This window comes from Aquarana catesbeiana, linkage group LG11 (assembly GCF_042186555.1).
Source record: "Aquarana catesbeiana isolate 2022-GZ linkage group LG11, ASM4218655v1, whole genome shotgun sequence".
Taxonomy (NCBI): domain Eukaryota; kingdom Metazoa; phylum Chordata; class Amphibia; order Anura; family Ranidae; genus Aquarana; species Aquarana catesbeiana.
The window spans coordinates 282,424,485-282,452,180 of record NC_133334.1 but is presented as its reverse complement, the minus strand read 5'-3'; the positions used below and the strand labels follow the sequence as shown (position 1 = coordinate 282,452,180).

General features: G+C 49.0%; 2 protein-coding genes across 5 annotated transcripts in view; one reads left to right on the top strand and one right to left on the bottom strand.

The window, feature by feature from the left end:
• On the bottom strand, positions 1–27,696 carry CDK10 (cyclin dependent kinase 10). Of its 4 annotated transcripts, none has more exons than XM_073605951.1 (14): positions 27,573–27,696; positions 25,108–25,310; positions 23,780–23,852; positions 20,738–20,809; positions 17,795–17,897; positions 15,139–15,220; positions 12,861–12,928; positions 10,088–10,140; positions 9,478–9,547; positions 6,205–6,264; positions 3,730–3,853; positions 1,940–2,079; positions 1,795–1,847; positions 1–684 (listed from the first exon to the last, which is right to left on the bottom strand). In XM_073605951.1, the coding sequence occupies exons 2-14, from the start codon at positions 25,204–25,206 to the stop codon at positions 587–589; spliced, it is 1,095 nt and encodes a 364-aa protein (XP_073462052.1). In that variant the 5' UTR covers positions 25,207–25,310; positions 27,573–27,696; the 3' UTR covers positions 1–586. The 4 variants fall into 4 exon arrangements, with proteins under 4 accessions (XP_073462052.1, XP_073462050.1, XP_073462051.1 ...); XM_073605949.1 differs by lacking the exon at positions 27,573–27,696 and adding an exon at positions 27,364–27,514; XM_073605950.1 differs by lacking the exon at positions 27,573–27,696 and adding an exon at positions 27,278–27,369.
• CHMP1A (charged multivesicular body protein 1A) overlaps positions 27,422–27,696 on the top strand; it is a 28,024-nt gene continuing 27,749 nt past the window's right edge. Inside the window, exon 1 of the mRNA XM_073605955.1 lies at positions 27,422–27,532. Coding sequence (XP_073462056.1) covers positions 27,526–27,532 — 7 coding nt within the window. The 5' untranslated portion in view covers positions 27,422–27,525. The remainder of the gene's footprint in view (positions 27,533–27,696) is intronic.

The window sequence follows — 27,696 nt, the reverse complement described above, 5'->3', positions numbered from 1 at the left end:
TTTCGGTTTCCAAAAATTAATTTTTATTATGGGGGGGGGACATTCTCAGCACTGAGCAGTCCTGGTGAGATTCTGGCTTCCCTAATCAGGACTGCACAGCGCATTCTTCATTCTTCTTCCAGCACGGGAGGACACCCCGTCCCGATCCATCCATCCCGATACACGCGAGGGACAAGCGTAGGGAACGCCATTCTTTGGATAGCTCTCCATGAGCAGAGGAGGCAGAAGCAGGGGGTCCAATGCTGCACCTTCCCCAAGGAATCCAACATAAAGCTCAACAACGTATGGTAGTTGATTGCAGGGACTTTGGTGGGCATCACAAACAGTCACAGATCCCCCCCTATGAATATCCGTCCTTAGAGGGTAGCGACCCCAGCGTCCCACATTCTCACAGTCCTTATCAGGGGGGACCAGAAGGACTCGGTCCCCAGATGAAACGTTGTCATTGGTATTCTGCCATTAACAGTCCTCTTACTGCAGAGACATCTTCCAGACATCATCTAGACAGTCCTCATCCACACCGCAGAGCCCCGCTAGCAGCGCTGGAAAACATGGCCGCTCCACTCCTCTTCAGAAGTATGTCCTTTCACGGTTTGCAGCGTTTGGCTTGGAACTCCGCCCCGGCGCTGCTCACTCTCTTGTTTCGGTGATGCGGGAACGTCGGCATCAGTTGCGGCTCACAAGCTGGAAAAAAAAAAAAAAGTTGTTTCAAGATTTGTTACCCCAACACTGAATATTCCTGATATGTGGCTGCTGTCCCATGTACTGGTATGAAGAAGGCTCCTGTTCTCTTTGTATTGCTTCCTTTGTGTGAAATCCCTGGTGTCCCTGCCCGTCCCTCTGCTTTCCTATTAAAAACTGACCACACTAAGCAGAAGAGCACACCGTGTTCAGTTCTCTAGCTATGCTGGGAGCTCAGCTTGCTCTCCTCCAATGATCAGACTTGTCCTGCACAGCCATTCACTGGGAAGATCAGGGTACTGCTTACCATACCTTGTTCTGTACAGTATCTCTATGTAAAGGCAAGGCTTTGCTTCCTTGTGTCAGAGGTGCCCCCCTGATGACTGGTGGGGTAATGATAGAGATTAGGATGATAGTGGAGGAAGCACAGAGCCACAGAATAAATGAAGCAGAAGCAGGGATATTCTTGCACTGCAGGTCTCTAGGTACAGCTTCCCCTCCAGCAAGGAGAACAGTGAGCAGAACAGTAGTGACATCCCCAAATCTCACTCCGAACCCCTGAAACAAGCAGTCAGAGGCAGCACTGATACTGCAGATATACAGCTATGAGGGTGAAGGCATAGGAGTGCCTAGTACCCTCCATACCAGGAATTGCTCTGCTTTATTATCAGGAGGAACTTGTCAGGGCAGTGCTCAGACACAATAAGGCCCCTTGCACACTACTGCGACTTCAAAGTCACGCAATTTTGCCAGGATTTCAGAGAATGCTTGTGTAAACATCTGTCAACTCGCATCAAAGTCGGAACCAAAGTAGTGCAGAGAATACTTTGAAGTCGGTGCGACTTGAAGTCGCACAGATATGAACGGTACTCATTGGAAATCATGGGGGGGGGGGGGGTACGACTTGTCATGTGACTTTGCAGTCCCGAGTCGCAGGACAAGTCGCACAAGTGTGAAAGGGGCGTAAGCATTTCTAAAGGTTTCTCATAAAAGAGCAAATCTTTATATATCGGCGTTCAGGTCCTGCAGGGTGAAGGTCCGCTCCAAGTTGCACATGGCAGTGAATACGATCTACCCTGACCATGAAGGAGTGTATGTGGCTGGAATACTTACGTAGAGGCTTCTCCTTGAAGTAGGAGCTGGCCAGACTGTCCTCAGCTGTGGCTCTGAGAAGGGAGGAGAGAGAAGAATGCTCAGTATTAGACGTTTAGGACTTGGCATGAAAACCTCCCCCCCCCCCCCCCCCCCCCCACCTTACCTCTTTTTTGGGTCATACATGAAGAGGAAGTTGAGCAGGCGCAGGCCGGCCTCTGACAGCCAGGGGAACTTGTGTTTTAGGTTGTTGTACGGCTGTTTGCGGACCGTGTACTGACCAACCAGAGGCAGCTTAGAAAAACCCTACAATGAGAACAAAGACGTGGAGAAGAAAACATCAGCAAACCTCAGGAGGAACAACAGATTTATTATTTTATTTTTCTCTCCACAGTTTCAGATTTCTAAAACCAACAGCAGGGTGTCTTCCCTTACCTCTGGTAGCCTGAACCCCCATCTAAGGTTTAGTTTTTAGTAGGCTTCCTTTTTGTACTATACTATATTTTCTTAGATTGTAAGCTCTCAGGATCAGGGCCCTCTGATTCCTCCTGTATTGAATTGTATTTGTACTGTCTGCCCTCATCATGTAAAGCACTGGGCAAACTGCTGGTGCTATATAAACCCTGTATAATAATAATAATAATAATAAATCCTGTATAATAATAATAATAATATTATATAAATCCTGTATAATAATAATAATATTATATAAATCCTGTATAATAATAAGATTATATAAATCCTGTATAATAATATAATATATAAATCCTGTATAATAATAAAAATATTATATAAATCCTGTACAATAATATATAAATCCTGTATAATAATATTATATAAATCCCATATAATAATAATAAATATTATATAAATCCCGTATAATAATACATTTTCTTTTATTTTTTTTTGTAGGCTGCTTCTTGGGGTTCTCTTTAAATATTTTTGAACACCTTTTTTGTGCACAATACCATTGGGAGAAAACACATTGGTTTCATAAAGGTACTATGACCTCAAGCTGGGTTCACATATGAGCCGTGTGCGGCTCCCACCAGGGGTCCGGTGCGTCCCTGTTCACCGTTTCAGGTCCGATTTCACCCCGAATTTTGGGCTGAATTCAGACCTGAAACGGACCAAAAGATGCACAGGGTTCATGTACAAAATTCACCAGAGCTGCAGCGGAAATTTGTGAACCGGCTCCAAAGAGAGCCGGTCAAAATATCCTGCTAATGCGAATTGGATGCGGGGAACCCGCATTAATTCCGTTCCCTATGGGGGTCTATAGTAAAGCATTGATTGTTTATATAATCTGAAAGTTGGGGAAAGATTGGGGGATGTGCTATGGGACTTGGGGCTGCTGTCTGTGGGTCCCCAGTTGGTTCTGGCCTATGGACCTTGCTCCTATGATAGACATCAGGCGTCATTGTCAGTATGTGTTCATGCTAGCCCAACCTTGTTTGCAGGGCAGTTTAGTTCCATACAGATGCAACATTTGAGTACACCGCTATTTTGATACATTTTATATGTAATTTCTTCTCCCTTTGCCATCTTTAATTGTATGTTTATTATAATAAAATTTATATTTTTTACTATATTACCTGGTCTGCCTTTAAAATCCGGAGGGGTTATACCGTGCCTTCAGCACTAGGTTCTCTTCTATCATAAAAACAGTCCTCCAATGCCAGCCCAGGAGACGGGACTTCCTATTACAGAGGCCGCCACGTAAACAGGAGATTCTCACTGTATGTAATCTGAAGGCGCTCGTCCCGCCCCCTCCAAGGCTGCCAGAATGATAATATGGTATATATCTTACCAGTGGGGCCGCATTAAACCGAAACGCAGGCCGCATTTTGGACATGCCTGGCGTAGTCACATGAGACACTGATAACCAATCTGAACGGACTTCTTTTAATGAAATGTGTCTACAGTTGGGAAAACAAGTGCCGACCCCATACATACCGGCCAGATGGTCTCATTTGGTGTCCCCAGAAGTTGTATAATAAGATCGATCTGATGGATTTCTGAAGAGCCCGGTAATAATGGCTTGTGAGCCAGAAGCTCAGCCAGGATACAGCCCACAGCCCTGTATGGAAGAAAGAAACCCCATCACCATCACCGAACCACAATGTGAGATCTATAAAATGTCCGGCGGGGGAGGGAAAAGGTCAGAAGGGGGTTGGAGAGTTTTTTTGTTTATACTGTAACCTAAAATCTTCATTTATAAAGTCAAATTTAAAAAAAAAAAAAAAAAAAAAAAAAAAAAAAAAAAAGGAAAATTCACCAACAGATTACTCACCTGTAAAGCGGAATTCCAGGAATTCAGACACTTTGTAAAAGTGAAGACAGACTATGAGTCCAAGAAGGTGCCTGACATCTCTTGAACTTATCTCTTTTATTTATATCGGACGGGTTTATGGCTCTGCCGGAGCATACACCAGACACTCAGGACTGTGAGAAGAGAGAGAGCCACACAGGAGCAGCTATGCCTGCCCCTCTCCTCTGCTGCCCATTTACAGAAGCATTTGTATTTTGTGAATGAGTTCATATATTACAAAGGCTTCTGTGACTGGAAAGGAGGAGGAGAGGGGGGTGCAGGCTTAGCCGCTGCGCTGATTAGAATGCCAGGCCCCCGGAAACACAGCAATTGCCTTCTTTGTCAGACAAGCAAGTGTGAAGGAGTTATTAGATCAAATTCTTCTACTTTAATACGATACGAGAGATCTTTATACTTGGATCCAACCTCCATAACTGCATTATTGGGTAACTGGTAATCTGTGTCCATATGGGGAGCTGAATGTATGTTTTTTCATGTTTTTTAATCGTGTTGTAATAAAATTATACTTTTTACTAAATTCTCCCATCATGTGTGCCCACAAAGTCCACTTATTTTTTTGTTTTTAGTTTCTCAATCCTTTTTCATGTATTTAAAGGTTTCAATCATGTCTCCCCTTTCCCTTCTTTCCAGACTGTACTTATTAAGTTCCTTGGAGGTAGGTGGGTGTAAAATGGACACAAGTTCACCAAAGAGGTGACTAGAGGGTCAGACTGGGTCCGGCTGAAAAATAAACAGGCGGACCCGATCGGACCGATCGCATGAAAAGGGACCCAAGGCTGCTTTCACAGTGATGTGCTGTGGATTACCCGCACTGCGGGTGCAGTGGTGCCTTTCCTGCGGGTTAGCTGCACTTTTCCATAGACTTCTATTATATTCTGCAGGTGTGGTGCGGTAAAACTCCTGTAACAGAAGTCTATGGCTCAGTGCAGGTAACCCACAGGTGCATCCGTGAATCAGTTTGAAAGCAGCCCAGTAACCGGTGCAGAAGAGATGTGCCCATATATACAATGTGATTTTATAATATAAACTGACCTGTAATAACATTCCATTCAGGAATCACCTTGCAGGTATTGCCGGTATTGCATTTGTTATCACTCCGCCTGTGACAGGAGTCGGCGATATACAGGAAGCATCAGCTTATGCAGCTCTGCTCCCTCCGCAGCCGTGCTTCCTCTAGCACTGGCTCCATTCAGAACACTGATGCTCTGGGGTGGGCGGCCCGGGAGCCTCCGCTCCGGGGTGGGCGGCCCGGGAGCCTCCGCTCCGGGGTGGGCGGCCCGGGAGCCTCCGCTCCGGGGTGGGCGGCCCGGGAGCCTCCGCTCCGGGGTGGGCGGCCCGGGAGCCTCCGCTCCGGGGTGGGCGGCCCGGGAGCCTCCGCTCCGGGGTGGGCGGCCCGGGAGCCTCCGCTCCGGGGAGGCCGGCCCGGGAACCTCCGCTCCGGGGAGGCCGGCCCGGGAACCTCCGCTCCGGGGAGGCCGGCCCGGGAACCTCCGCTCCGGGGAGGCCGGCCCGGGAACCTCCGCTCCGGGGAGGCCGGCCCGGGAACCTCCGCTCCGGGGAGGCCGGCCCGGGAACCTCCGCTCCGGGGAGGCCGGCCCGGGAACCTCCGCTCTGGCGTGGTGGCCCGGGAACCTCCGCTCTGGCGTGGTGGCCCGGGAACCTCTGCTCTGGGCTTGCCGAGCCGCCATCCCAGAGCAGGAGGTTGCAGGCCACATCAGAGGACACCCCTGTAGTAAAAGATTTGTACACATTTTGTTGTTGTCACTCTGGTGTCTTTAGGTATAGAGGGAAACTAACAGCAATAAAAAGCTGACTGGGGTTCCAGTCTTCAGCTTTAAAGCATTCTCTACTCTAGCAAAAAGTTAAGGCTTTTGATAGAGACTCCTAAAAAATAGCGGAGCCAAATTGTGGGCCAATTTCCATGTTGGGATGTTTCCTGTCTGACATCCACTAAGAAGTCACATGACCCGACTGTTAGTGCCTCTGCCTCATTTTAGACAGAACCCCCCCCCCCCCCTTATATAACAGAAGCTTAGCAGAATGTGTGTTCCCTTTATATTCTCATAGACATATGAAAGTTTAGAGGTTTGGGGTCTCACCACATATCGATGGCGGTTGTTTGTGTCGTACTTCCAAACAGCAGCTCAGGAGCTCGATACCTGAAATCAGAGAAGCAGACGCCGGAATGTGAGACTGGAACTGCAAATAATAATAATAATCCAATAATTCTGGAATTTAAAGAGTTTTTAGAAGGTTCAAGTGTTTTTTTAAATAACAAACCTGTTATTTTTACCTGCTCTGTGTAATGGTTTTGCACAGAGCAGACCAGATCCTCCTCTTCTTGGGTCCCCCTTTTGGCGCTCCAGGCTCCTCCCCCTTGCTGAGTGCCCCCAGAGCAAGCTGCTTGCTATGGGGACACTCGTGCGTGCTCGCTCCCAAGCCACCCATGTTTGTGCACAAGACACAGAGTGCAGCTCACCCCCCCTCCTCCCTCCCTCACTGGTTGTGATTGACTGCAGCAGGAGCCAATGGAGGGAGAGATTTTGCTCTCATGCACATCACTGGATCAGGATTGGGCTCAGGTGATTATAAGGAGGGAGGTGTGTGTGTGTGTGTGTGTGTGTGTGTGTGTGTGTGTGTGTGTGTGTGTGTGTGTGTGTGTGTGTGTGTGTGGGGGGGGGGGGCGCTGCACACAGAGGATCGTTTACCTTCATGCAGAGAATTCACCTTCAGCCTTTACAAACTCTGTAACCACTTGACTCCCGGGCCAATTCTGGCACTCCTTTCATACAGGTAAAAATCAGATTTTTTTCGCTAGAAAATAACTTAGAACCCCCAAACATATATTTTTTTGAAAACAGAGACCCTGGAGAATAAAATGGTGGTTGTTGCAATCCCCCGCCCCCCCTTACGATATTTGCTCAGCTTTTTTTAAAAACACAAACGTTTAGGAAAATATACATTTTTTTAGTGCACACAAAACACAATAGAATACCCAATTCTTTGGTAAAATATAAAAAGATGGTTACACTGAGTAATTGATACCAAACATGTCACGCTTTAAAGTTGCGCATGCTTGTGGAACAGCGACAAACTATGGTACCCAAAAATCTCCACAGGCTACAATTTAGTTACACAGGAAGTCTGGTGCTAAAACGATTGTTCTCGCTGATGTTAAGGATCTCACATGTGTGGGGTGATCACCATACATGTGTGTGTGTGGGACCTACGTATGCGTTAACATTTGTGCATGAGCACAGGGGGGGGGGGGAATGGTTTAAAAAAAATAATATTTTATTATTATTTATGTTATGTAAAACTTTTTTTTTTTTACACTATTCCTATAATTTTTTAATTTTTTTTCAATCAACTTTATTGCTATCACAAGGGATGTTGTTCATCACCCTGTAGAAGTGATTGAGTGGCTGTATAGTCACTTGGATCACTTCTACAGTAAAGCCCATCGCTCGCTGAAGACTTTGATGACCTTACAGGACATGGCTATTGGACAGCCATTGGGCAGGGTCACCGGCACCAATGTGCGTACCTGAAGAAGGAACTTCTACTCTGCAGTCCAGAAGAAGGAAGACTTGGGAGTGTCATGTGACCACAGACTTAAAGGGGTTGTAAACTTTCGTGTTTTTTCACCTTAATGCAGGGGTCTCAAACTGGTGGCCCTCCAGCTGTTGCAAAACTACAAGTCCCATGAGGCATTGCAAGGCTGACAATTACAAGCATGACTCACACAGACAGAGGCATGATGGGACTTGTAGTTTCGCAAAAGCTGGAGGGCCGCCAGTTTGAGAGCCCTGCCTTAATGAATCCTATGCATTAAGGTGAAAAAACACCTGGCAGTGACCGGTCCCCCAGCCACCCCCGTTTTACTTACCTGAGCCCTGGAACTTCACCCGGCGGGGACGCGCCGTCTCTCTGCCCGGGGTTCTTGGCTCTTGATTGGATAGATTGATAGCAGCGCAGCCATTGGCTCCCGCTGCTGTCAATTAAATCCAATGACGCGGGTGCCGGGGGGCGGGGCCGAGTCATTCATTCGGCAGCTATGGACGCCAAATGCTGGACTCGGGAGCGCGCCCGCAAGCTAACCCCGTCGGGAGATCGCTTCTCCTAGGGGGTCATCTGATGTGGGGAAGAGCCGTGAGAGCTGCAGGGGGGCCCCAGAAGAGGCGGATCGGGGCCACTCTGTGCAAAACGAGCTGCACAGTGGAGGCAAGTATGATTGTTTTTTTTAAATAACAAACGAATCCTTACAATCACCAAGTAAGAATTTGGTTCATTTAGATTTAGTTACTCTATTGGGGATTATCTAGAGGGGTGTGGGTAATGTTTGGTCCCTGGCTGGAGATGAGCTTTAAAAAGAGAAGTATGGGTAAAGCTCTTTTGGCCTTACTCCTCTTGTGGGTCACAGGGGTGCACACACTCTCCTGTCACCCAGAATCAGGCGACTGTGGGCTTAGGCCTGCTGTTGGCCGACATCACAGAACTGCTTCAGACTCTGGAGGGATCCGAACAATGATTTCGGGGTCAACCCAGATACCTGACTGGCATCTGGCTCAGGCTCTCGGTGTAGGGCTCCCGCCCCAAGCTCGGCGCTCCAGTGGCCGCCGGAGGGGCAGAGCAGAGAATGGCGACTGACAGTCCGCGCTCTCAGTTCAGAAGTGACCAAGATGAGCGATCGGTGGGCATGTGATCGCTCAGTTCTCTGGCTTAGAGCCGGTGTGGAACAGCTGCTGCAGCAGAGAGACAAGTAGATATATTTGCTTTTTTTACTATCCCCACACATCTCCTTTGAAGCGGAGGTCCGCCCACCCCTGCAAAAATTAAAAAAAGAAAGTAGCTATACATACTGTAGCTGCTTAATTTTTATAACAGGAGACTCACCAGTCCTGATGTTTCCGTCTGGTCCTGGGGCCACCGTTGCGGGTAAGACAACCCGGCAGTGTAGTCTTACAGCTTCACGCTGGGAACCCTGCTGTGCATGCGCGAGGCTCCGCTCCTCTCTCCTACTGGCCCCGGCGGCAGGGGGAGGAGGAGGGAGCCGAGCTGCTGGCGTAATTTGCCACGGCTGGACTCCCGGAAGTGGGGACAAAATACCTGACAAAGACAGGTATCCGCTCCCCCCCTGAAAGGTGCCAAATGTGGCACCGGAGGGGGAGGAGACAAATGAGCGGAAGTTTCACTTTTGGGTGGAAATTCGCTTTAAGCCTATATGGAAATAACAACTCAAAGTCTGCACTCCCCGGACATACATTACGCTTCCTTTCACACTGTCAGATCGGATTGTTTGTACTCTGGGTACGATCGCACCAGTTTACCCAGCAGAACTCCCAATTAACTCTACACAGCCTCCAACTCACCAGAGAGTCACAACTTTTGGAGTCATCTGCTTTGCAGGAACGCTGTATGCACGAGCGAGACCAAAGTCAGCTGCAAGGACAAAAAAAAAACCTAATCAATGAGTTCCGCCAAACAAAGCGATCAGCAAATACTTTTAAATATTCTGATTCATATACCACTTTCACATAAAGATAAACCTTTTATACATAGACCAATATTTTTCCTATAATATATTTATTTTATTTTTATTTAATTTTCTTTCCTCCTGTTTACTCCTCATTTCTATATCTATATCTAAGGACACCTCTCAGGGGTCCACAAATTTATTCTCCCTTTTAAAATAAATAACAGATTTTTTCTATACAAAGCTAGAGTATTTGCAAATAATTTATCAATATACAATAGGTCGGATACAAAACCACCTTGGTGGCCTTACCAGTAAATACTCTATTACTGAAGTCAATTATTCACTGTTATATAAAAACGTATGTACAAATGTTAATATGATTGTACCAATGTTATTTTCAAACATTAATAAAAGCTTTTTGTTTAAAAAAAAGGAAATGATTGAGCAACCAAGAGAAAAGCCATCTTTACTTCCCCATATAACGAACAGAGGTCATGGCTTACCGATCTTCACACATCCCTTGTCTGTCATCAGTAGATTGGAAACCTTCAGATCTCTGTTAGGAGGGAGAATGTATGAACCCATTAATAAAATAAAAAAGTCCACCTAGTTCAACCAATATAAAAAAGCAATGAATAATCCATAAACCAAAAAATCCCATACAGCTGGTGCCCAAAACGTGGCCCTCCATGTGCGGCCCACAGGCTGAGTCCTGCTGCCTGTGTGAATAGACGCAGCAGGACACAGAAGCGTGCCCGCACGGGTGCCCCGAGGGAGAGCGCCTTTCCAACGGGGCACTCGAGAAGAGGAGGAGCCAGGAGCACCACGGAGGAACCCCAAAGAGGAGGATCGGGGCCACTCTGTGCAAAACCAACTGCACAGAGGAGGTAAGTATAACAGGTTTGTTTAAAAAAAAATTCAATAAAAAAAAAAAAAAAAAAAATGAACCTTTACATATCCTTTAAGTAAACTGTAAGCTCTCATGAGCAAATCCCTCCTAACCATCTTGTATTGAATTGTACCGTCTTCCTTTATTGTGTAGAGCACTGTGCAGTGCAGCATATACTCCCATTTACATCTCGTCATAACTCCTGTGTACACCCCTATTCATTCCCAACATCTATGTACACCCCCGATCATTCAAGGCATTACTCCTTTGTACACCCCCGCTCATTCCCGACATAACGCCTATATACACCCCCCGCTCATTCCCAACATAACGCCTATGTACACCCCCCGCTCATTCCCAACATAACGCCTATGTACACCCCCCGCTCATTCCCAACATAACGCCTATGTACACCCCCCGCTCATTCCCAACATAACGCCTATGTACACCCCCGCTCATTCCCAACATAAAACGCCTATGTACACCCCCGCTCATTCACGACATAACATCTATGTACACCCCCCGCTCATTCCCAACATAACGCCTATGTACACCCCCCGCTCATTTGTGGTATAACGCTTATGTACACCCCCGCTCATTCCCAACATAATGCCTATGTACACCCCCGCTCATTCCCAACATAATGCCTATGTACACCCCCGCTCATTCCCAGCATAACGCCTATGTACACCCCCGCTCATTCCCAACATAACGCCTATGTACACCCCCGCTCATTCCCAACTTAACGCCTATGTAGACCCCCCGCTCATTTGTGGTATAACGCTTATGTACACCCACGCACATTCCCAACATAACATCTATGTACACCCCCGCTCATTCCCAACATAACATCTATGTACACCCCCCACTCATTCCCAACATAACATCTATGTACACCCCCGCTCATTCCCAACATAATGCCTATGTACACCCCCGCTCATTCCCAACATAACATCTATGTACACCCCCGCTCATTCCCAACATAATGCCTATGTACACCCCCACTCATTCCCAACATAACATCTATGTACACCCCGCTCATTCCCAACATAACATCTATGTACACCCCCGCTCATTCCCAACATAACATTTATGTACACCCCCGCTCATTTCCAACATAACATCTATGTACACCCCCGCTCATTCCCAACATAACGCCTATATACACTCCCGCTCATTCCCAACATAACGCCTATGTACACCCCCCCGCTCATTCCCGACATAACGCCTATGTACACCCCCGCTCATTCCCAACATAACGCCTATGTACACCCCCCGCTCATTCCCAACATAACGCCTATGTACACCCCCGCTCATTCCCAACATAACGCCTATGTACACCCCGCTCATTCCCGACATAACGCCTATATACACCCCCGCTCATTCCCAACATAACGCCTATGTACACCTCCACTCATTCCCAACAACTTCTGTGTACACCCCCCGCTCATTCAACATATCTCCTTTGTACATACCTACTCACTTCCAACATAACTCCAGTGCACACCCCTGTTCATTCCTGGAATGTTACAAATGCAGGAGACGATGTAACTCCAATGTGCATGAAGATGATGAGTGGCAGAGCCAGAAGACAACAAACTCATGAGGAAGACCGGAGGAGGATGTCATCAGTAGCAGCAAAGCAAAGAGGAGGGTGGCGGGTATTACACCACTGCAGGTGGGTGCTCTCTGTATTCAAGCGGTAGTAAACTGTTTTTGAAAAAAAAAAAACAATCGCTGACAGGATATGACAGAAGGGACCCCCTCGGTCTCCTCTGTCATACACGCTTCCTCCTGCCTGTCATCCGTCATGTACACTGATCTGGTGCGTGAGCAGCTGCTGAGTGAACATTTACGGCCCCGATCTGAGCCACTGTGATGTGACTCCCGTGCGCATGCGTGTGTGTAACATCATATCACCATGGCAATTCAAGTGACTGAAAGCACTGAACCCGGAACGAACGAAGACCAGGCGAAGATGGAAACGCCTCAGACCGATCGCCGTGCTGGAGGACTCAGGTTGACAGGTATGTCTTAATGCACTGCATACTGGCACATTATGACATAACCTACTCACCAAGACAGAGTGGGGAAAATCCAGAACTTTGGGCTGTCATTGGAACAGGAAGAGAGGGGAATCTTCCAATGGGAACACGTGTTCCTGTGACAACTAAGAGGGTATTGGCCTCCCCTTGGTGAGATTTCTCTCCGCTTTCTGCTGGGTCTCCTAAACAGGATGTGAAGGGAAATCTCCCCAACGGGACAGAGACAGAAAAAACAAACCCGACAAGTCTTTTATCCATTCTCTATTCCATCCAAAAAATATGTAATGTCTTAGTGTTCGATATACTTCATGTCATTACAGGGAGTTCTATGAAATGTTCTACCTGTGCACTATAAAGCTCTCATGCAGATACTGAAGACCAGTGAGAAGCTGGAAACAGATGCACTTTACCTGAAAGAGAAGAAAAAAAAGAAATAACTTTCCAACAACATTGTATAAAAAAAAAAAGTATAATTCCATTTATATGATGATAACCAACTAACTGAATCCCCAGTATTTCTGCTCCAATCTTCATCATTGTGTGTAAACTTTTATGGGGCGGCTATAAATGTCCAGAGAGATGAGAAACCCAACTTCCGGTTTTGTACCGTCCCCTCCCCCTCCTTGGGAACTTTGGACATGCTGGGACCATTGCTGGAAAGATTGACCAGGAGGACACAATCTCTGCAGGAATTGTACTGCCCTGCTAGATCAGCATACTGAGACCGCTTAACTGAAACGTTTTAAACATAATTACTTTACAAAGCTGAGAGGAGAGTGTAGAATATACTTTTAAAGACCTTTTTTTGCTTTTATTAAAGTAAATAGGTTGGTATAAAACTTGTTAGAATTTTATTAAAAGGTCACTGAGCTTAGCAAACCGAATCAGCTACCACTCCTGACTCCTGCACTGTGCATCCAATACTAATGACCTCTGCACATTGCGGTACTTACTCCTGACCCTCTACATTGTGTTAAATATGTTTTGCCTCTGCACTGTGTTAATTGCTTCTGATCCCTGTGTTACATACTACTGACTCCCCGCATTGTGCAGTACTTACTAATGACCCCCCGCACTGTGCAGTACTTACTAATGACCCCCCGCACTGTGCAGTACTTACTACTGACCCCCTGCACTGTGCAGTACTTACTACTGACCCCCCACATTGTGCAGTACTTACTACTGACCTCTGCACTATGCTTTACTTATTACTGACCCCCTGCACTGTGTAGTACTTACTACTGACCCCCTGCATTGTGCAGTACTTACTACTGACCCCAAGCACTATGCTTTATATACTACTGACCTCTGCGCTATGCTTTACTTACTACTGACCAATGAACTCTGCATTACTTACTCCTGACCCCTTATTGTTATTTACTACAGATCTCTGCATTATTTAAATCTGACCCTGAACTCTTCAAACATTCCTTACTTCTGTTCTTCTGTCATTCAAATGTTAAAATGCCAGAACTTCACTGAACAGAACAAACTCTAAAACGTGATAGCGGAGGACAACGTGGGGCTTAATACAGAGAAGGGGCGTGGCCTAATCTTGACATATTTAAGGTTTATGTACAGCCTGGGGATCCACATGGGATCAATTTGAAGATTAACACAAGTGACTACAGACCAGGGTGGATGTGATTTAAATCACTAGTAAAAAGGCGTGATTTAAATCAACTCCATTTAAATCATAATTTTTAAAGAGCAACTGTCATCTCTGTGCTGCAGCGGCCCCTCCTCTGACCCCGCTGTTGGCTCTTCCTCTGAGCCCGCTGTTGGCTCCTCCTCTGACCCCGCTGTTGGCCCCTCCTCTGACCCCGCTGTTGGCTCTTCCTCTGACCCCGCTGTTGGCTCCTCCTCTGACCCCGCTGTTGGCTCCTCCTCTGACCCCGCTGTTGGCCCCTCCTCTGACCCCGCTGTTGGCCCCTCCTCTGACCCCGCTGTTGGCTCTTCCTCTGACCCCGCTGTTGGCTCCTCCTCTGACCCCGCTGTTGGCTCCCCGACAGTCCCATTCACTTTAATGGGACGGCTGGTGATGCGGCAGTGACACAACAAGGTGAGGGACGTGGTGGCAGCAGGTGATTGGACGCCCGTTAACAGGCGCTGCCATAATGGATCAGAAATGACAGGTGCTCTTTACATGTAAGGACTTATTCTTGCTGGTAGTTGGAATCTTTAATATTCGCAAACAAAATGAAGGTTTCCCATTTAGAATAATAAGCTGTCAGGTTAGTAAGACAGCGATATCAGAACCGATTCAGTCATACAGTTTGTAGTGTACATAGATTTGCAAAACAATGGGATAAAGGAAAAAAAAAAAAAAAAAGAGAAAAAAAAGAGGATATAGAAAAAAAAAAAAAGATTTTTTGGATTAAAAAAAAAAAAAAAATCATTGATTTATATCCACCCCGTACTACTACTACTACTACTACTTTACAAAGGTTTTACACCAGGCCGGTTTATTTTAATGGGAGATTAAAAATCCACTACAGTCACAGCAGGACGGTGAAGTTGGAGTCCCCAGAAATAGAACAGAAGATGTATTACAATGTCAGCATCCCTTTTTATTAATGAAGAAATATAAGTATAGAGAAGTGTCAGTGTGTTCCAGTACCTGGGCTTCTGTGAAGGGGGTCTGCATGTTCTCTAGTAGGCTGGCCAAGTCCTGTTCACAGTAACCCATCACCAGGAAAATACTGCAAATAAATAAATAAACACCAATGACAATATTATCCAACATCAAGACACACAGATACCTCATTATTAGGCCAACAGCTACATCAGTTGTTGAAATAAATATTATCATTTGTATTTCTGCACACGGCACATACAGACAGGTGACATGTAGATCAGGATGAAGCGGATCATCTTCCCATGTTACCTCTCTGCCACAACTTCCTCCTCATTGGACTAACTGCTTGCCGACCGCCCCCCCCCCCCGTATATGTACTGTGGGTGGGGGGGCGGCGGCTCCTACAGGCGACATCACATACCTGTACATGATCGCCTCCCTCCGTGTTTGCGGTGCATTAGCGCACGCCGCTGGTGACCAACTCCCTCTGTGATTGGACACCCACCGATCATTCCCGACAGAGGCAGAACGGCGGTCTGCCCATGTAAACAAGGCAGATCGTCGTTCTGTGACAAGGGAAGACAGAGATCCTGTGTTTCAGCCAAGCAGGAAAATGGATCTCTGGCTTCCCACAGTTAAAAGCTCCTCCACCCACACAGTAAACATTTAAACCTTTGATCGCCCCCTGATGTTAACCCCATCCCTGCCAGTGTCAAAAGTACAGTGACAGTGCATCATTTTTTTTTAGCACTAATCACTGTATTGGGGTCACTAGTCCCCAAAAAAGTGTCAGGTGTCAGATTTGTCTGCTGCAATATCACAGTCCCGCTATAAGTCGCTGATCGCCGCCATTACTAGTAAAAAAATAAATAAATAAAAAAATTCCATAAAAATATCCCATAGTTTGTAGACGCTATAACTTTTGCGCAACCAATCAACATACGCTTATTGGGATTTTTATTACCAAAAGTATCTAGAAGAATACATTTATAGATATGTTATTGATTTAATTTCACAGCATTTTTACTCCTGATGATTGGCGTGAGACATGAAACGTGCGCCGAGTACACATCGAACGATGACCAGACAAGTTCGGCTCACTATTATCAATGGATGAGCGTTTTATGGAATTGTACTGCTAATCAGGTTGTATTTTACTTTGTATAATAATTGTATATTCATAAATAATTCAATGATCGATATTCATAAATAATTCAATGATCGATATGAACAAGGTATCAATTCAGTGACACGCCTCATACAAAGTCCCATTCCTTCCTCTTTTTTCGTCTAACATATATTAGGGATGGAGTTTTGCCGGTGCTATGATCAGATCGCATCACTATGTAGCAGAATACATATTGGCCTAAATTGATGAAAAAATTAGATTTTTTTACATTTTTTTTATTGGATGTTTTATAGCAGAAAGTAAAAAATATTGTTTTTCTTTTTTTTAAATGGCCGCTCTTTTTTTGATTATAGCACAAAAAAATAAAAAACCACAGGAGGTGATCAAATCCCACCAAAAGAAAGCTCTATTTGTGGGGAAAAAAGGGGACATCAATTTTATTTGTGTACAGCGCCGCACGACCGCGCAATTGTCAGTAAGTAACGCAGTGTTGTATCACTAAAAATGGCCTGGTCATGAAAGGGGGTAAAACCTTCCAGAGCTGAAGAGGTTAAAAGAGAAGTTTGGGAATATTTTTTTTTTTTTATAGAATGATACTTACCTAGGGGGGGATGCAGCATCTCTCCCCTGCCGGCTCTAAAGGCCCATACACACGATAGGACTTCGTACAAACTTTCCCGTGGATTTTTGTACAAAGGGCGTCGGCCATAAACTAATTAAGCATACACACGGCAGGACTTTTTCAGCCAACTTTCACCAAATCACGTGGCTTTTCAGCTCTTTACCGCCACTCTTTGGTCAACTTCTGTATTTTTGTCTGTTCTTTTGCATTTGTTCTGAGCATACATGTTTGTCCTATGGACTTGTGTACACACGATAGGATTTTGCACCATAGGACTTTTGTTGCTGGAAAGTTTGTCTGTTCGCACAGCCAACATTTGTCTGATGAAAACCGACAAAGTTTGTCCGATGGAGCGTACACACGGTAGGATGTTGCCTTAAAACAGCTAATTTGCATGTTTGTTGTCAAAAAGTCCTATCGTGTGTATGGGCCTTAAGACTGAGAACCGAGTGATCAAACACCCTGATCGCTCGGTTCTCAGAGCTCTGTGAGCAGCGACTGCAGCGCTGGGCTGTGGAGGGGGGCGGGAGCGACCGATTCAAGTTTTCATTGGCTCGCTGGGTGCCGGTCCAGGGTTCTGGATGGATCCAGACCATATTGTCGCGATCCCTTCCGAGCCTGGACCGGGTCCGTGACGTCAGCCAACAATGGACTTCAGCCCGCTTGTCTGCTGAAAACGGGTCACAGGAGTGCACAGGAGTGCAGAACAAACTACAATCCCGCGATCCACAGGAGACATACAGCCAGACCAGCTTTCCCCGTATACTTCTCCTTTCAGCTGATCAGGTTGCTGTTAGATTTTTTCCCTCCAGTTACACAAATGGGGTGAATGTAGGATGGAGGTACCCCCACCCCAAAACATTTTTACATAGGTATGCAATAAATACTCATAGCATGCACCAAACCTGAATAGCCTGTTTGATAGGAAGAGGTCCTCTAAGTCTTACCTCTCCAGGTGATTTCCCACCACCACTTCCTTGAGCCCCACGATGTTGGGGTGCTGCAGCTTCAAAAGCAGCGTGATTTCCCGCAGACTGCTGATCGGGATTCCTGAGTGATGAAGAGGAGATATCGTTATCAATGACACCATTAGGATATTACTGCCGGGTAAGGACGAGTTCAGCTGTGTGTTCGGATCCCAATCTAAACCCACCTGAGCAAATAAACCCCCCCCCCCCCCCCGAAAGCTGTCACTGAACATGGTCCATCATAAGCAGTCAATGCATTCCATCCTCCCTCCCCCATCCCTACATGTCCACTGATCAAAAGATACCACCCCCCCCCCCCACACATGTCCACTGATCAAAAGATACCACCCCCCCCACACATGTCCACTGATCAAAAGATACACCCCCCCCCCCCCACATGTCCACTGATCAAAAGATACACCCCCCCTACATGTCCACTGATCAAAAGATACCACCCCCCCCCACACATGTCCACTGATCAAAAGATACCACCCCCCCCACACATGTCCACTGATCAAAAGATACACCCCCCCCCCACATGTCCACTGATCAAAAGATACACCCCCCCCCCCACATGTCCACTGATCAAAAGATACACCCCCCCCCCTACATGTCCACTGATCAAAAGATACACCCCCCTACATGTCCACTGATCAAAAGATACCACCCCCCCCACACACATGTCCACTGATCAAAAGATACCACCCCCCCCACACATGTCCACTGATCAAAAGATACACCCCCCCCCCCACATGTCCACTGATCAAAAGATACACCCCCCCCCCCCACATGTCCACTGATCAAAAGATACACCCCCCCCCCTACATGTCCACTGATCAAAGATACACCCCCCTACATGTCCACTGATCAAGATACACCCCCCCCACATGTCCACTGATCAAGATACACCCCCCCCACCTGTCCACTGATCAAAAGATACACCCCCCTACATGTCCACTGATCAAAATATACACCCCCCCCCCCACATGTCCACTGATCAAAAGATACACCCCCCTCCTACATGCCCACTGATCAAAAGATACACCCCCCCCCCCACATGTCCACTGATCAAAAGATACACCCCCCTACATGTCCACTGATCAAGATACACCCCCCCCACATGTCCACTGATCAAGATACACCCCCCCCACATGTCCACTGATCAAGATACACCCCCCCCCCACCTGTCCACTGATCAAAAGATACACCCCCCTACATGTCCACTGATCAAAAGATACACCCCCCCCCCCCCACATGTCCACTGATCAAAAGATACACCCCCCTCCTACATGCCCACTAATCAAAAGATACACCCCCCCACATGTCCACTGATCAAAAGATACACCCCCCCCCTACATGTCCGCTGATCAAAAGATAGTTACAACCCCCCCCCCCCCCACATGTCCACTGATCAAAAGGTACACCCCCCCCCCCCTACATGTCCGCTGATCAAAAGATAGATACACCCCCCCCCCCCCACATGTCCACTGATCAAAAGGTACACCCCCCCACATCTCCACTGATCAAAAGGTACACCCCCCCACATGTCCACTGATCAAAAGATACCCCCCCCCCCCACATGTCCGCTGATCAAAAGATAGTTACACCCACCTCCCCCCCCCCCACATGTCCACTGATCAAAAGATACACCCCCCCCCCCCATACATGTCCACCGGTCAAAAGATACACACCCCCATTAGGGCTTAAAGTGAAGCTGCTCAAAGCAGCTGCTGACAGACCTGTCAGATTTAAAGTGATTGTAAAGGCAGAAGGTGCATTCTATGCATGAAGATAAAAAGCCTTCTGTGTCCAGCTCCCCCTTAGCCCCCCCCCCAATACTTACCAGAGCCCCAATCTCGATCTATCGATGTTGCACGATAGACTCGGCTGTCCGGAACTCCTCTCCTCATTGGCTGAGGCAGCAGCGTGGCGCCATTAGCTCCCTTGGCTGTCAAAGTCAGTGAGCCAATGAGGAGAGAGGGGGAGGCGGGGCCAGGTCTGAGTCTGAATGGACACACGAAGTGGTGGCTCAGCTTGGGCGCCCCCATAGCAAGCTGCTTACTGTGGGGACACTTAGGAGGAGGGAGGGGCCAGGAGCACCAAAGAGGGACCAGAGAAGAGGAGGATCGGGGCTGCTCTGTGCAAAACCAACTGCATAGAGGAGGAAATATAACATGTTTGTTATTTTTAATGAAACAAAAACGAGACTTTAGTATCATTTTAACTACTGTACACTTTACATCCAGCTCAGTATATTTTGTCATATGAAGCCCTGATAAGGGGGGGGGGGGGGGGTTCTTTTGACCCAGAATTGTGTTGGCCCAGTGAGAAGGGCAGTGGGGCCCCCCAGCACTGAAAGTCACAACAAATATGGTCAGCACATCGTGAATTCTCAAGATAATATCCACACATTTTTTAAAGTGATCAGATCACAGCAGTGAAGGTGTTTCAGGACCGTTTGTCATCACATGTCAGACCCAGGAGTCACGTCCATCCCTGAAATGTTCTGATCTGATCACTTATTAAAATGTTTGGAAATGACCTTGAGGTCCGTGTTGTGCTGGCGATCCTTGGACCTAGGATGTTAGCGGTCTCCAGCACCGTCTTACTTCTTGCCATGTCAGGGAATGTGTGTGATGCGCATATTATATGTGCCCAGCACTTCAAGGGTTAAATAATCGTTAGGACTAAGAGGAGCTGAAGAAGGTGGGTGGTGCTGTAGGTGTCCCGTCGTGTCATCAGGTTCAATGTGGGGCTATTAACCCAGCATTGTACACGGAGGAGGCAGACCGCAGCCATGAGCACCTTAGAGAGTAAGCTTTGCAGGAGCGGCATGCAGATTGAACCCTCACTTCCTCACTCCTCATTCCTGTCACCCCTCTACACTTCACAAGCAGTAGATCTGGAATACACCGAACTCACCGTCCTTCTCTTTATCCATCCTCACTTTCTTCAATGCCACAATCTCATTGTTGCTGGTGTCCCTGGCACGGTCTAGAAGCAGAAGGTGACAATGAGGAATCCCAGCAGGTGAAAAGGTTGCAAAAAAATTCCAGTCACAAATTCACAAAATGCCTGGATCACACGACCGACCAAACAGAACTGGCAGGTATACCAGTGATTATTACCGTAAGTTGCTGCTCAAGAGCAAGTACTTGCTCTGAAGGCTGTAAAGCCAATTGCTATCCAGGACTGTTAGAAAGCTTTTCCCTTCACTTTCCGTCCCGACACCAGCGCCTTTTCCTCTCCTCACTTCCTGTCCTGACACCTGCGCCTTTCCCTCCCCTCACTTCCCGTCCCAACACCAGCGCCTTTCCCTCTCTTCACTTCCTGTCCCGATACCAGCGCCTTTCCCTCCCTCACTTTCCGTCCCAACACCAGCGCCTTTCCCTCCCCTCACTTCCTGATGACAGCGCCTTTCCCTCCCCTCACTTCCCGTCCTGACACCAGCGCCTTTCCCTCCCCTCACTTCCTGATGACAGCACCTTTCCCTCCCCTCACTTCCCGTCCTGACACCAGCGCCTTTCACTCCCCTCACTTCCTGTCCTGACACCAGCGCCTTTCCCTCCCCTCACTTCCCGTCCCGACACCAGCGCCTTTCCATCCCCTCACTTCCTGTCCCGACACCAGCGCCTTTCCATCCCCTCACTTCCTGTCCCGACACCAGCGCCTTTCCCTCCCCTCACTTCCTGTCCCGACACCAGCGCCTTTCCCTCCCCTCACTTCCCGTCCCGACACCAGCGCCTTTTCCTCCCCTCACTTCCTGTCCCGACACCAGCGCCTTTCCTTTCCCTCACTTCCTGTCCCGACACCAACGCCTTTCCCTCCCCTCACTTCCTGATGACAGCACCTTTCCCTCCCCTCACTTCCTGTCCCGACACCTGCGCCTTTCCCTCCCCTCACTTCCTGTCCTGACACCCGTGCCTTTCCCTCACTTCCTGTCCCGACACCAGCGCCTTTCCCTCCCCTCACTTCCCGTCCCAACACCAGCGCCTTTCCCTCCCCTCACTTCCTGATGACAGCGCCTTTCCCTCCCCTCACTTCCCGTCCGACACCAGCGCCTTTCCCTCCCCTCACTTCCTGATGACAGCACCTTTCCCTCCCCTCACTTCCCGTCCTGACACCAGCGCCTTTCACTCCCCTCACTTCCTGTCCTGACACCAGCGCCTTTCCCTCCCCTCACTTCCCGTCCCGACACCAGCGCCTTTCCATCCCTCACTTCCTGTCCCGACACCAGCGCCTTTCCCTCCCCTCACTTCCTGTCCCGACACCAGCGCCTTTCCCTCCCCTCACTTCCTGTCCCGACACCAGCGCCTTTCCATCCCCTCACTTCCCGTCCCGACACCAGCGCCTTTTCCTCCCCTCACTTCCTGTCCCGACACCAGCGCCTTTCCTTTCCCTCACTTCCTGTCCTGACACCAACGCCTTTCCCTCCCCTCACTTCCTGATGACAGCACCTTTCCCTCCCCTCACTTCCTGTCCCGACACCTGCGCCTTTCCCTCCCCTCACTTCCTGTCCTGACACCCGTGCCTTTCCCTCACTTCCTGTCCCGACACCAGCGCCTTTCCCTCCCCTCACTTCCCGTCCCAACACCAGCGCCTTTCCCTCCCCTCACTTCCTGATGACAGCGCCTTTCCCTCCCCTCACTTCCCGTCCTGACACCAGCGCCTTTCCCTCCCCTCACTTCCTGATGACAGCACCTTTCCCTCCCCTCACTTCCCGTCCTGACACCAGCACCTTTCCCTCCCCTCACTTCCTGTCCTGACACCAGCGCCTTTCCCTCCCCTCACTTCCCGTCCCGACACCAGTGCCTTTCCATCCCCTCACTTCCTGTCCCGACACCAGCGCCTTTCCCTCCCCTCACTTCCTGTCCCGACACCAGCGCCTTTCCCTCCCCTCACTTCCTGTCCCGACACCAGCGCCTTTCCATCCCCTCACTTCCCGTCCCGACACCAGCGCCTTTTCCTCCCCTCATTTCCTGTCCCGACACCAGCGCCTTTCCTTTCCCTCACTTCCTGATGACAGCACCTTTCCCTCCCCTCACTTCCTGTCCCGACACCTGCGCCTTTCCCTCCCCTCACTTCCTGTCCCGACACCCGTGCCTTTCCCTCACTTCCTGTCCTGACACCAGCGCCTTTCCCTCCCTCACTTACCGTCCCGATGTGCTATAGGGAATATCTGACAAGGTAATACTATGTACAACAACTCACCCAGCTGGTTTGGTATTTACGGTATATGATATAAACATAAAAACATATGGGGGGAGATTTACTAATAATGGAGCACACAGAATCTGGTGCAGCTCTGCATAGGAACCAATCAGCTTCCAGGTTTATTGCCAAAGCTTAATTGAAGAAGCTGAAGTCAGAAGCTGATTGGCTCCCATGCACAGCTGCACCAGATTCTGTGTGCTCCATTTTTAGTAAATCTTCTCCATGCAGTCCATCCAATCTGCAGTCATTCATCAATCGAACTACAAGTCCCAGCCTGCAGAGCGCCATCACTCCCACATCTGAAGCCGGTCTTCCCCATCTCTCACACCCCCCCCCCCACCCCCACCCAGTACTCACACACAATGCCATAAGTCCCTTCCCCCATCTCTCACCCCCCCCCCAGTACTCACACACAATGCCATAAGTCCCTTCCCCCATCTCTCACCCCCCCCCAGTACTCACACACAATGCCATAAGTCCCTTCCCCCATCTCTCACCCCCCCCCCACCCCCAATACTCACACACAATGCCATAAGTCCCTTCCCCCATCTCTCACCCCCCCCCACCCCCAATACTCACACACAATGCCATAAGTCCCTTCCCCCATCTCTCACCCCCCCCCAGTACTCACACACAATGCCATAAGTCCCTTCCCCCATCTCTCACCCCCCCCCCACCCCCAATACTCACACACAATGCCATAAGTCCCTTCCCCCATCTCTCACCCCCCCCCCCCCCCCCAGTACTCACACACAATGCCATAAGTCCCTTCCCCAATGCGATTTAACTTTTCAAACTCTTTCACACTCCGACATCGGCCGAGCTGTAATGACAAAGAATACAGATCATTAAAAGGAGACTGTCATTGCTTTGATGAGAAACATTCTGTATGGGAAATGCTCCGTGTGAAACCTGAACATATAAAAGGAGGTCGCAACCAAGAAACCACACGGGCCGCCACTGCTGAACTCTATATGAAAATGCTAGCTGCCTGGCTGTTATTTGGATCCAATGGCCTCAATACTTTCAGAGTCGGGAGAAGTATGGAAGTTTAGGAGGAGGTTGGTAAAGGCGGCGCCTGCATTTCTCACAGCACAAGCTTCTTTTACTGACAGGTCCACTTTATAATGATCCCCATATTGTATACCCACCATACAGGGAACCGGAGTTCATGTTTGCCGATAGCGACGTGTTCCCCTGGCTGTATCCGAGCAACTCATCTATGAATATGAAAATATTAAAGGCTACCTCTGCATTTAAAGTGTTAGTCACAAAAATTAAGAAGGTGACCCCCCCCCCCCCCCACCACCACCATTTCCTGCAGTACATACCTCTGCGGGTGATCCGACACCACTGCCCATGCAGCTGATGTAGGGATTTGCACTTTTCATCTGGGATGGGATGGATCAGAGCCATTTTGATTGGTCAAAGCGGTCATAAGCCATCATGTGACCAATCAAAATCACTTTGACCCGTCCCGGAAGAAGACAGCAGCGTCCAAATCCTGGATTCCTTCACCGGCTGCATGGGCAGCGAAAAACAAATCATCCACAGAGGAAAGTACAGCAAAAACCTGGGGGGGTGCTAGTTCACCTTTAATTTTTGTAAAAAAAGGTGACCTACACATTAAACAGGAAGTGAACTCAATTTTTTTTTACTTTTACCTACAGGTAAGCCTATAGTAAAGTTTACTTGTAGGTACAATAAAGATCTCCTAAACTTGTACCGTTTAGGAGATATTCAGAGTGTATGCAGCTGATGACGTTACCGGCTCATTCATACTAGCTCATGATAACTTTGTATTACAGGTTTTTTTTTCACACCAGGATTTACAACCTCTCTAATGGATAGGTTCACTTTAAAAATGAATAAATGCACTTTTTTTTGCAGGTAAAGAAATGTGCATTTATTATTTTGTTGCAGGAACCTGGAAAGCATCGCACCAGCGATCACATGACTGATGCCATGCAGGTCTCCTGCACACAGGTCTGTATCTGCTGTAAAAAGTACAAAACCTTCAATATAGTTTCTTAGCAGCCGTGAATTCTGGGTTCTGATCCCAGCACAGCCGGACTCACCCTGTCCCTCTCCGGAACCGGGATGAACTTCTCCTCTCGGGCGCTCTTCAGGCGGATCTGCTCCAGCTCCGGGTCGGGCTCTGCTGCAGTGTCAGCCATGGTGGAGAGCTCAGCATGCGCAGCCTCCGCACACAGCACAGGTCTATGGGCTCACAGTCTCAGCGCCCTCTAGTGCTCCATATAAAGAATGACCACAGCTGACCCTGCAAAGAAATGAAGACAAGTTACCACGTCAGAAGGAATCATATGCCGGTTATACAAATATACACCAACTAACTGCCCCCACTTCCAGAAGCAACCAACTGCCCCCGACTTCTAGGAGCAACCAACTGCCCCCGACTTCTAGGAGCATCCAACTAACTGCCCCCCACTTCCAGAAGCAACCAACTGCCCCCCCGACTTCTAGGAGCATCCAACTAACTGCCCCCCACTTCCAAGAGCAACCAACTGCCCCCCCACTTCCAGGAGCAACCAACTAACTGCCCCCCACTTCCAGGAGCAACCAACTGCCCCCGACTTCTAGGAGCAACCAACTAACTGCCCCCCAGTTACAGGAGCATCCAACTGCCCCCCACTTCCACGAGTAACCAACTAACTGCCCCGACTTCCAGGAGCAACCACTGCCCCCCGACTTCCAAGAGCAACCAACTGCCCCCCAACTTCCAGGAGCAACTAACTGCCCCCCACTTCCAGGAGCATCCAACTAACTGCCCCCAACTACCAGGAGCATCCAACTAACTGCCCCCAACTACCAGGAGTAATCAACTGCCCCCCCACTTCCACGAGTAACCAACTAACTGCCCCCCAACTTCCAGGAGCAACCAACTAACTGCCCCAACTTCCAGGAGCGACCAACTGCCCCCCGACTTCCAAGAGCAACCAACTGCCCCCCGACTTCCAAGAGCAACCAACTGCCCCCCGACTTCCAAGAGCAACCAACTGCCCCCCAACTTCTAAGGGGGAACCAACTGCCCCTGACTTCCAGGAGCAACCAACTGCCCCTGACTTCCAGGAGCAACCAACTAACTGCCCCCAAATTCCAGGAGCATCCAACTAACCGCCCCCCACTTCCACGAGAAACCAACTATCTGCCCCTGACTTCCAGGAGCATCCAACTGCCCCCGCACTTCCAGGAGCAACCAACTAACTGCCCCAACTTCCAGGAGCGACCAACTAACTGCCCCCAACTTCCAGAAGCATCCAACTAACTGCCCCCCCCACTTCCACGAGTAACCAACTAACTGCCCCTGACTTCCAGGAGCATCCAACTGCCCCCCGCACTTCCAAGAGCATCCAACTAACTGCCCCTGACTACCAGGAGCATCCAACTAACTGCCCCCGACTACCAGGAGCATCCAACTGCCCCCGACTACCAGGAGTAACCACTGCCCCCCGACTTCCAAGAGCATCCAACTAACTGCCCCGACTTCCAGGAGCATCCAACTGCCCCCCGACTTCCAGGAGTAGCCAACTGCCCCCCGACTTCCAGGAGCATCCAGCTAACTGCCCCCCCGACTTCCAGGAGCATCCAACTAACTGCCCCCCGACTTCCAGGAACATCCAACTAACTGCCCCCCCAACTTCTAGGAGCATCCAACTAACTGCCCCCCGACTTCCAGGCTCCGAGCCCACCCTATTTTGAAGCCTATTACAACCTCCGGCTCTCATCAGGTGCTTAAAGCGGACTGCGCATGCACAAGCCATGCTGTGATTGGCCGGGCAATCTTCTGGGACCTGCGACATGTCCCAGAAGATTGCAGGGAGGAGGAGGGGGAGAGGAACTTCCTTCCGGCGCTGCTGAGCCCGAGGAGGAAGGTGGGGGTTGGGTGCCTTTAAAACAGCACCCCAAAAACAACGACACGCCAAATGTGACGTCGGGGGGGGGGGGTCACCGTCACTTAAAGCGGAAGTTCCAATTTTGGGTGAAACTCCGCTTTAAAAAAAAAAAAAACCCACGACCTCTGATGTAATTCCCGCCCCCGGCGTCTTGAGGGGGGCAGATCATGAATAGGGGGGATGGAAAGTAGAGAGGGGGCGGGCCGCCCCTGGTCACTATGATGTCATACTGACACCCCCTGTCAGAGAGGAGGAGGATCCCATCCATACAATGCAGAGCAATTCACTGACACGGATCACAGATAAGGACGGGGGAGGGGAATGTACTGATTACATCTCAGGGAATAAGAAGAGCGGCAGAAGACCCCCCCAATCCTCCTCTCTGTACTTCCATAGATTTCCCCCTCCCCCACTACAAACCTGCCCGCTGTACCGGGGATCACCGCTCTCACGTGATCTGGAGGACGCTCCGTCATGTGACCGATCCGGCCCCGCCCCCTCAGGCCGTGTCCTCTCGCGAGATTTGGAGTCAGGCGGCTGCCAGAACCCGGAAGTGTTGGAGAGAGAAGAGAAGAGCTGAGGATGGACGGTGAGTACCGGAGGGGAACCTACCGCCCTGTACTACTCACCTGACTGACCCCCCATAACACCTCACAGAGGGGGAGGGGGGAGACTTCATGCCTGTCTGTACAGCCAATGTGTTCTCCTGAGGTGGGTGGAGTCAGGGTGGGATACACCCCCTGTCAGGTCTCT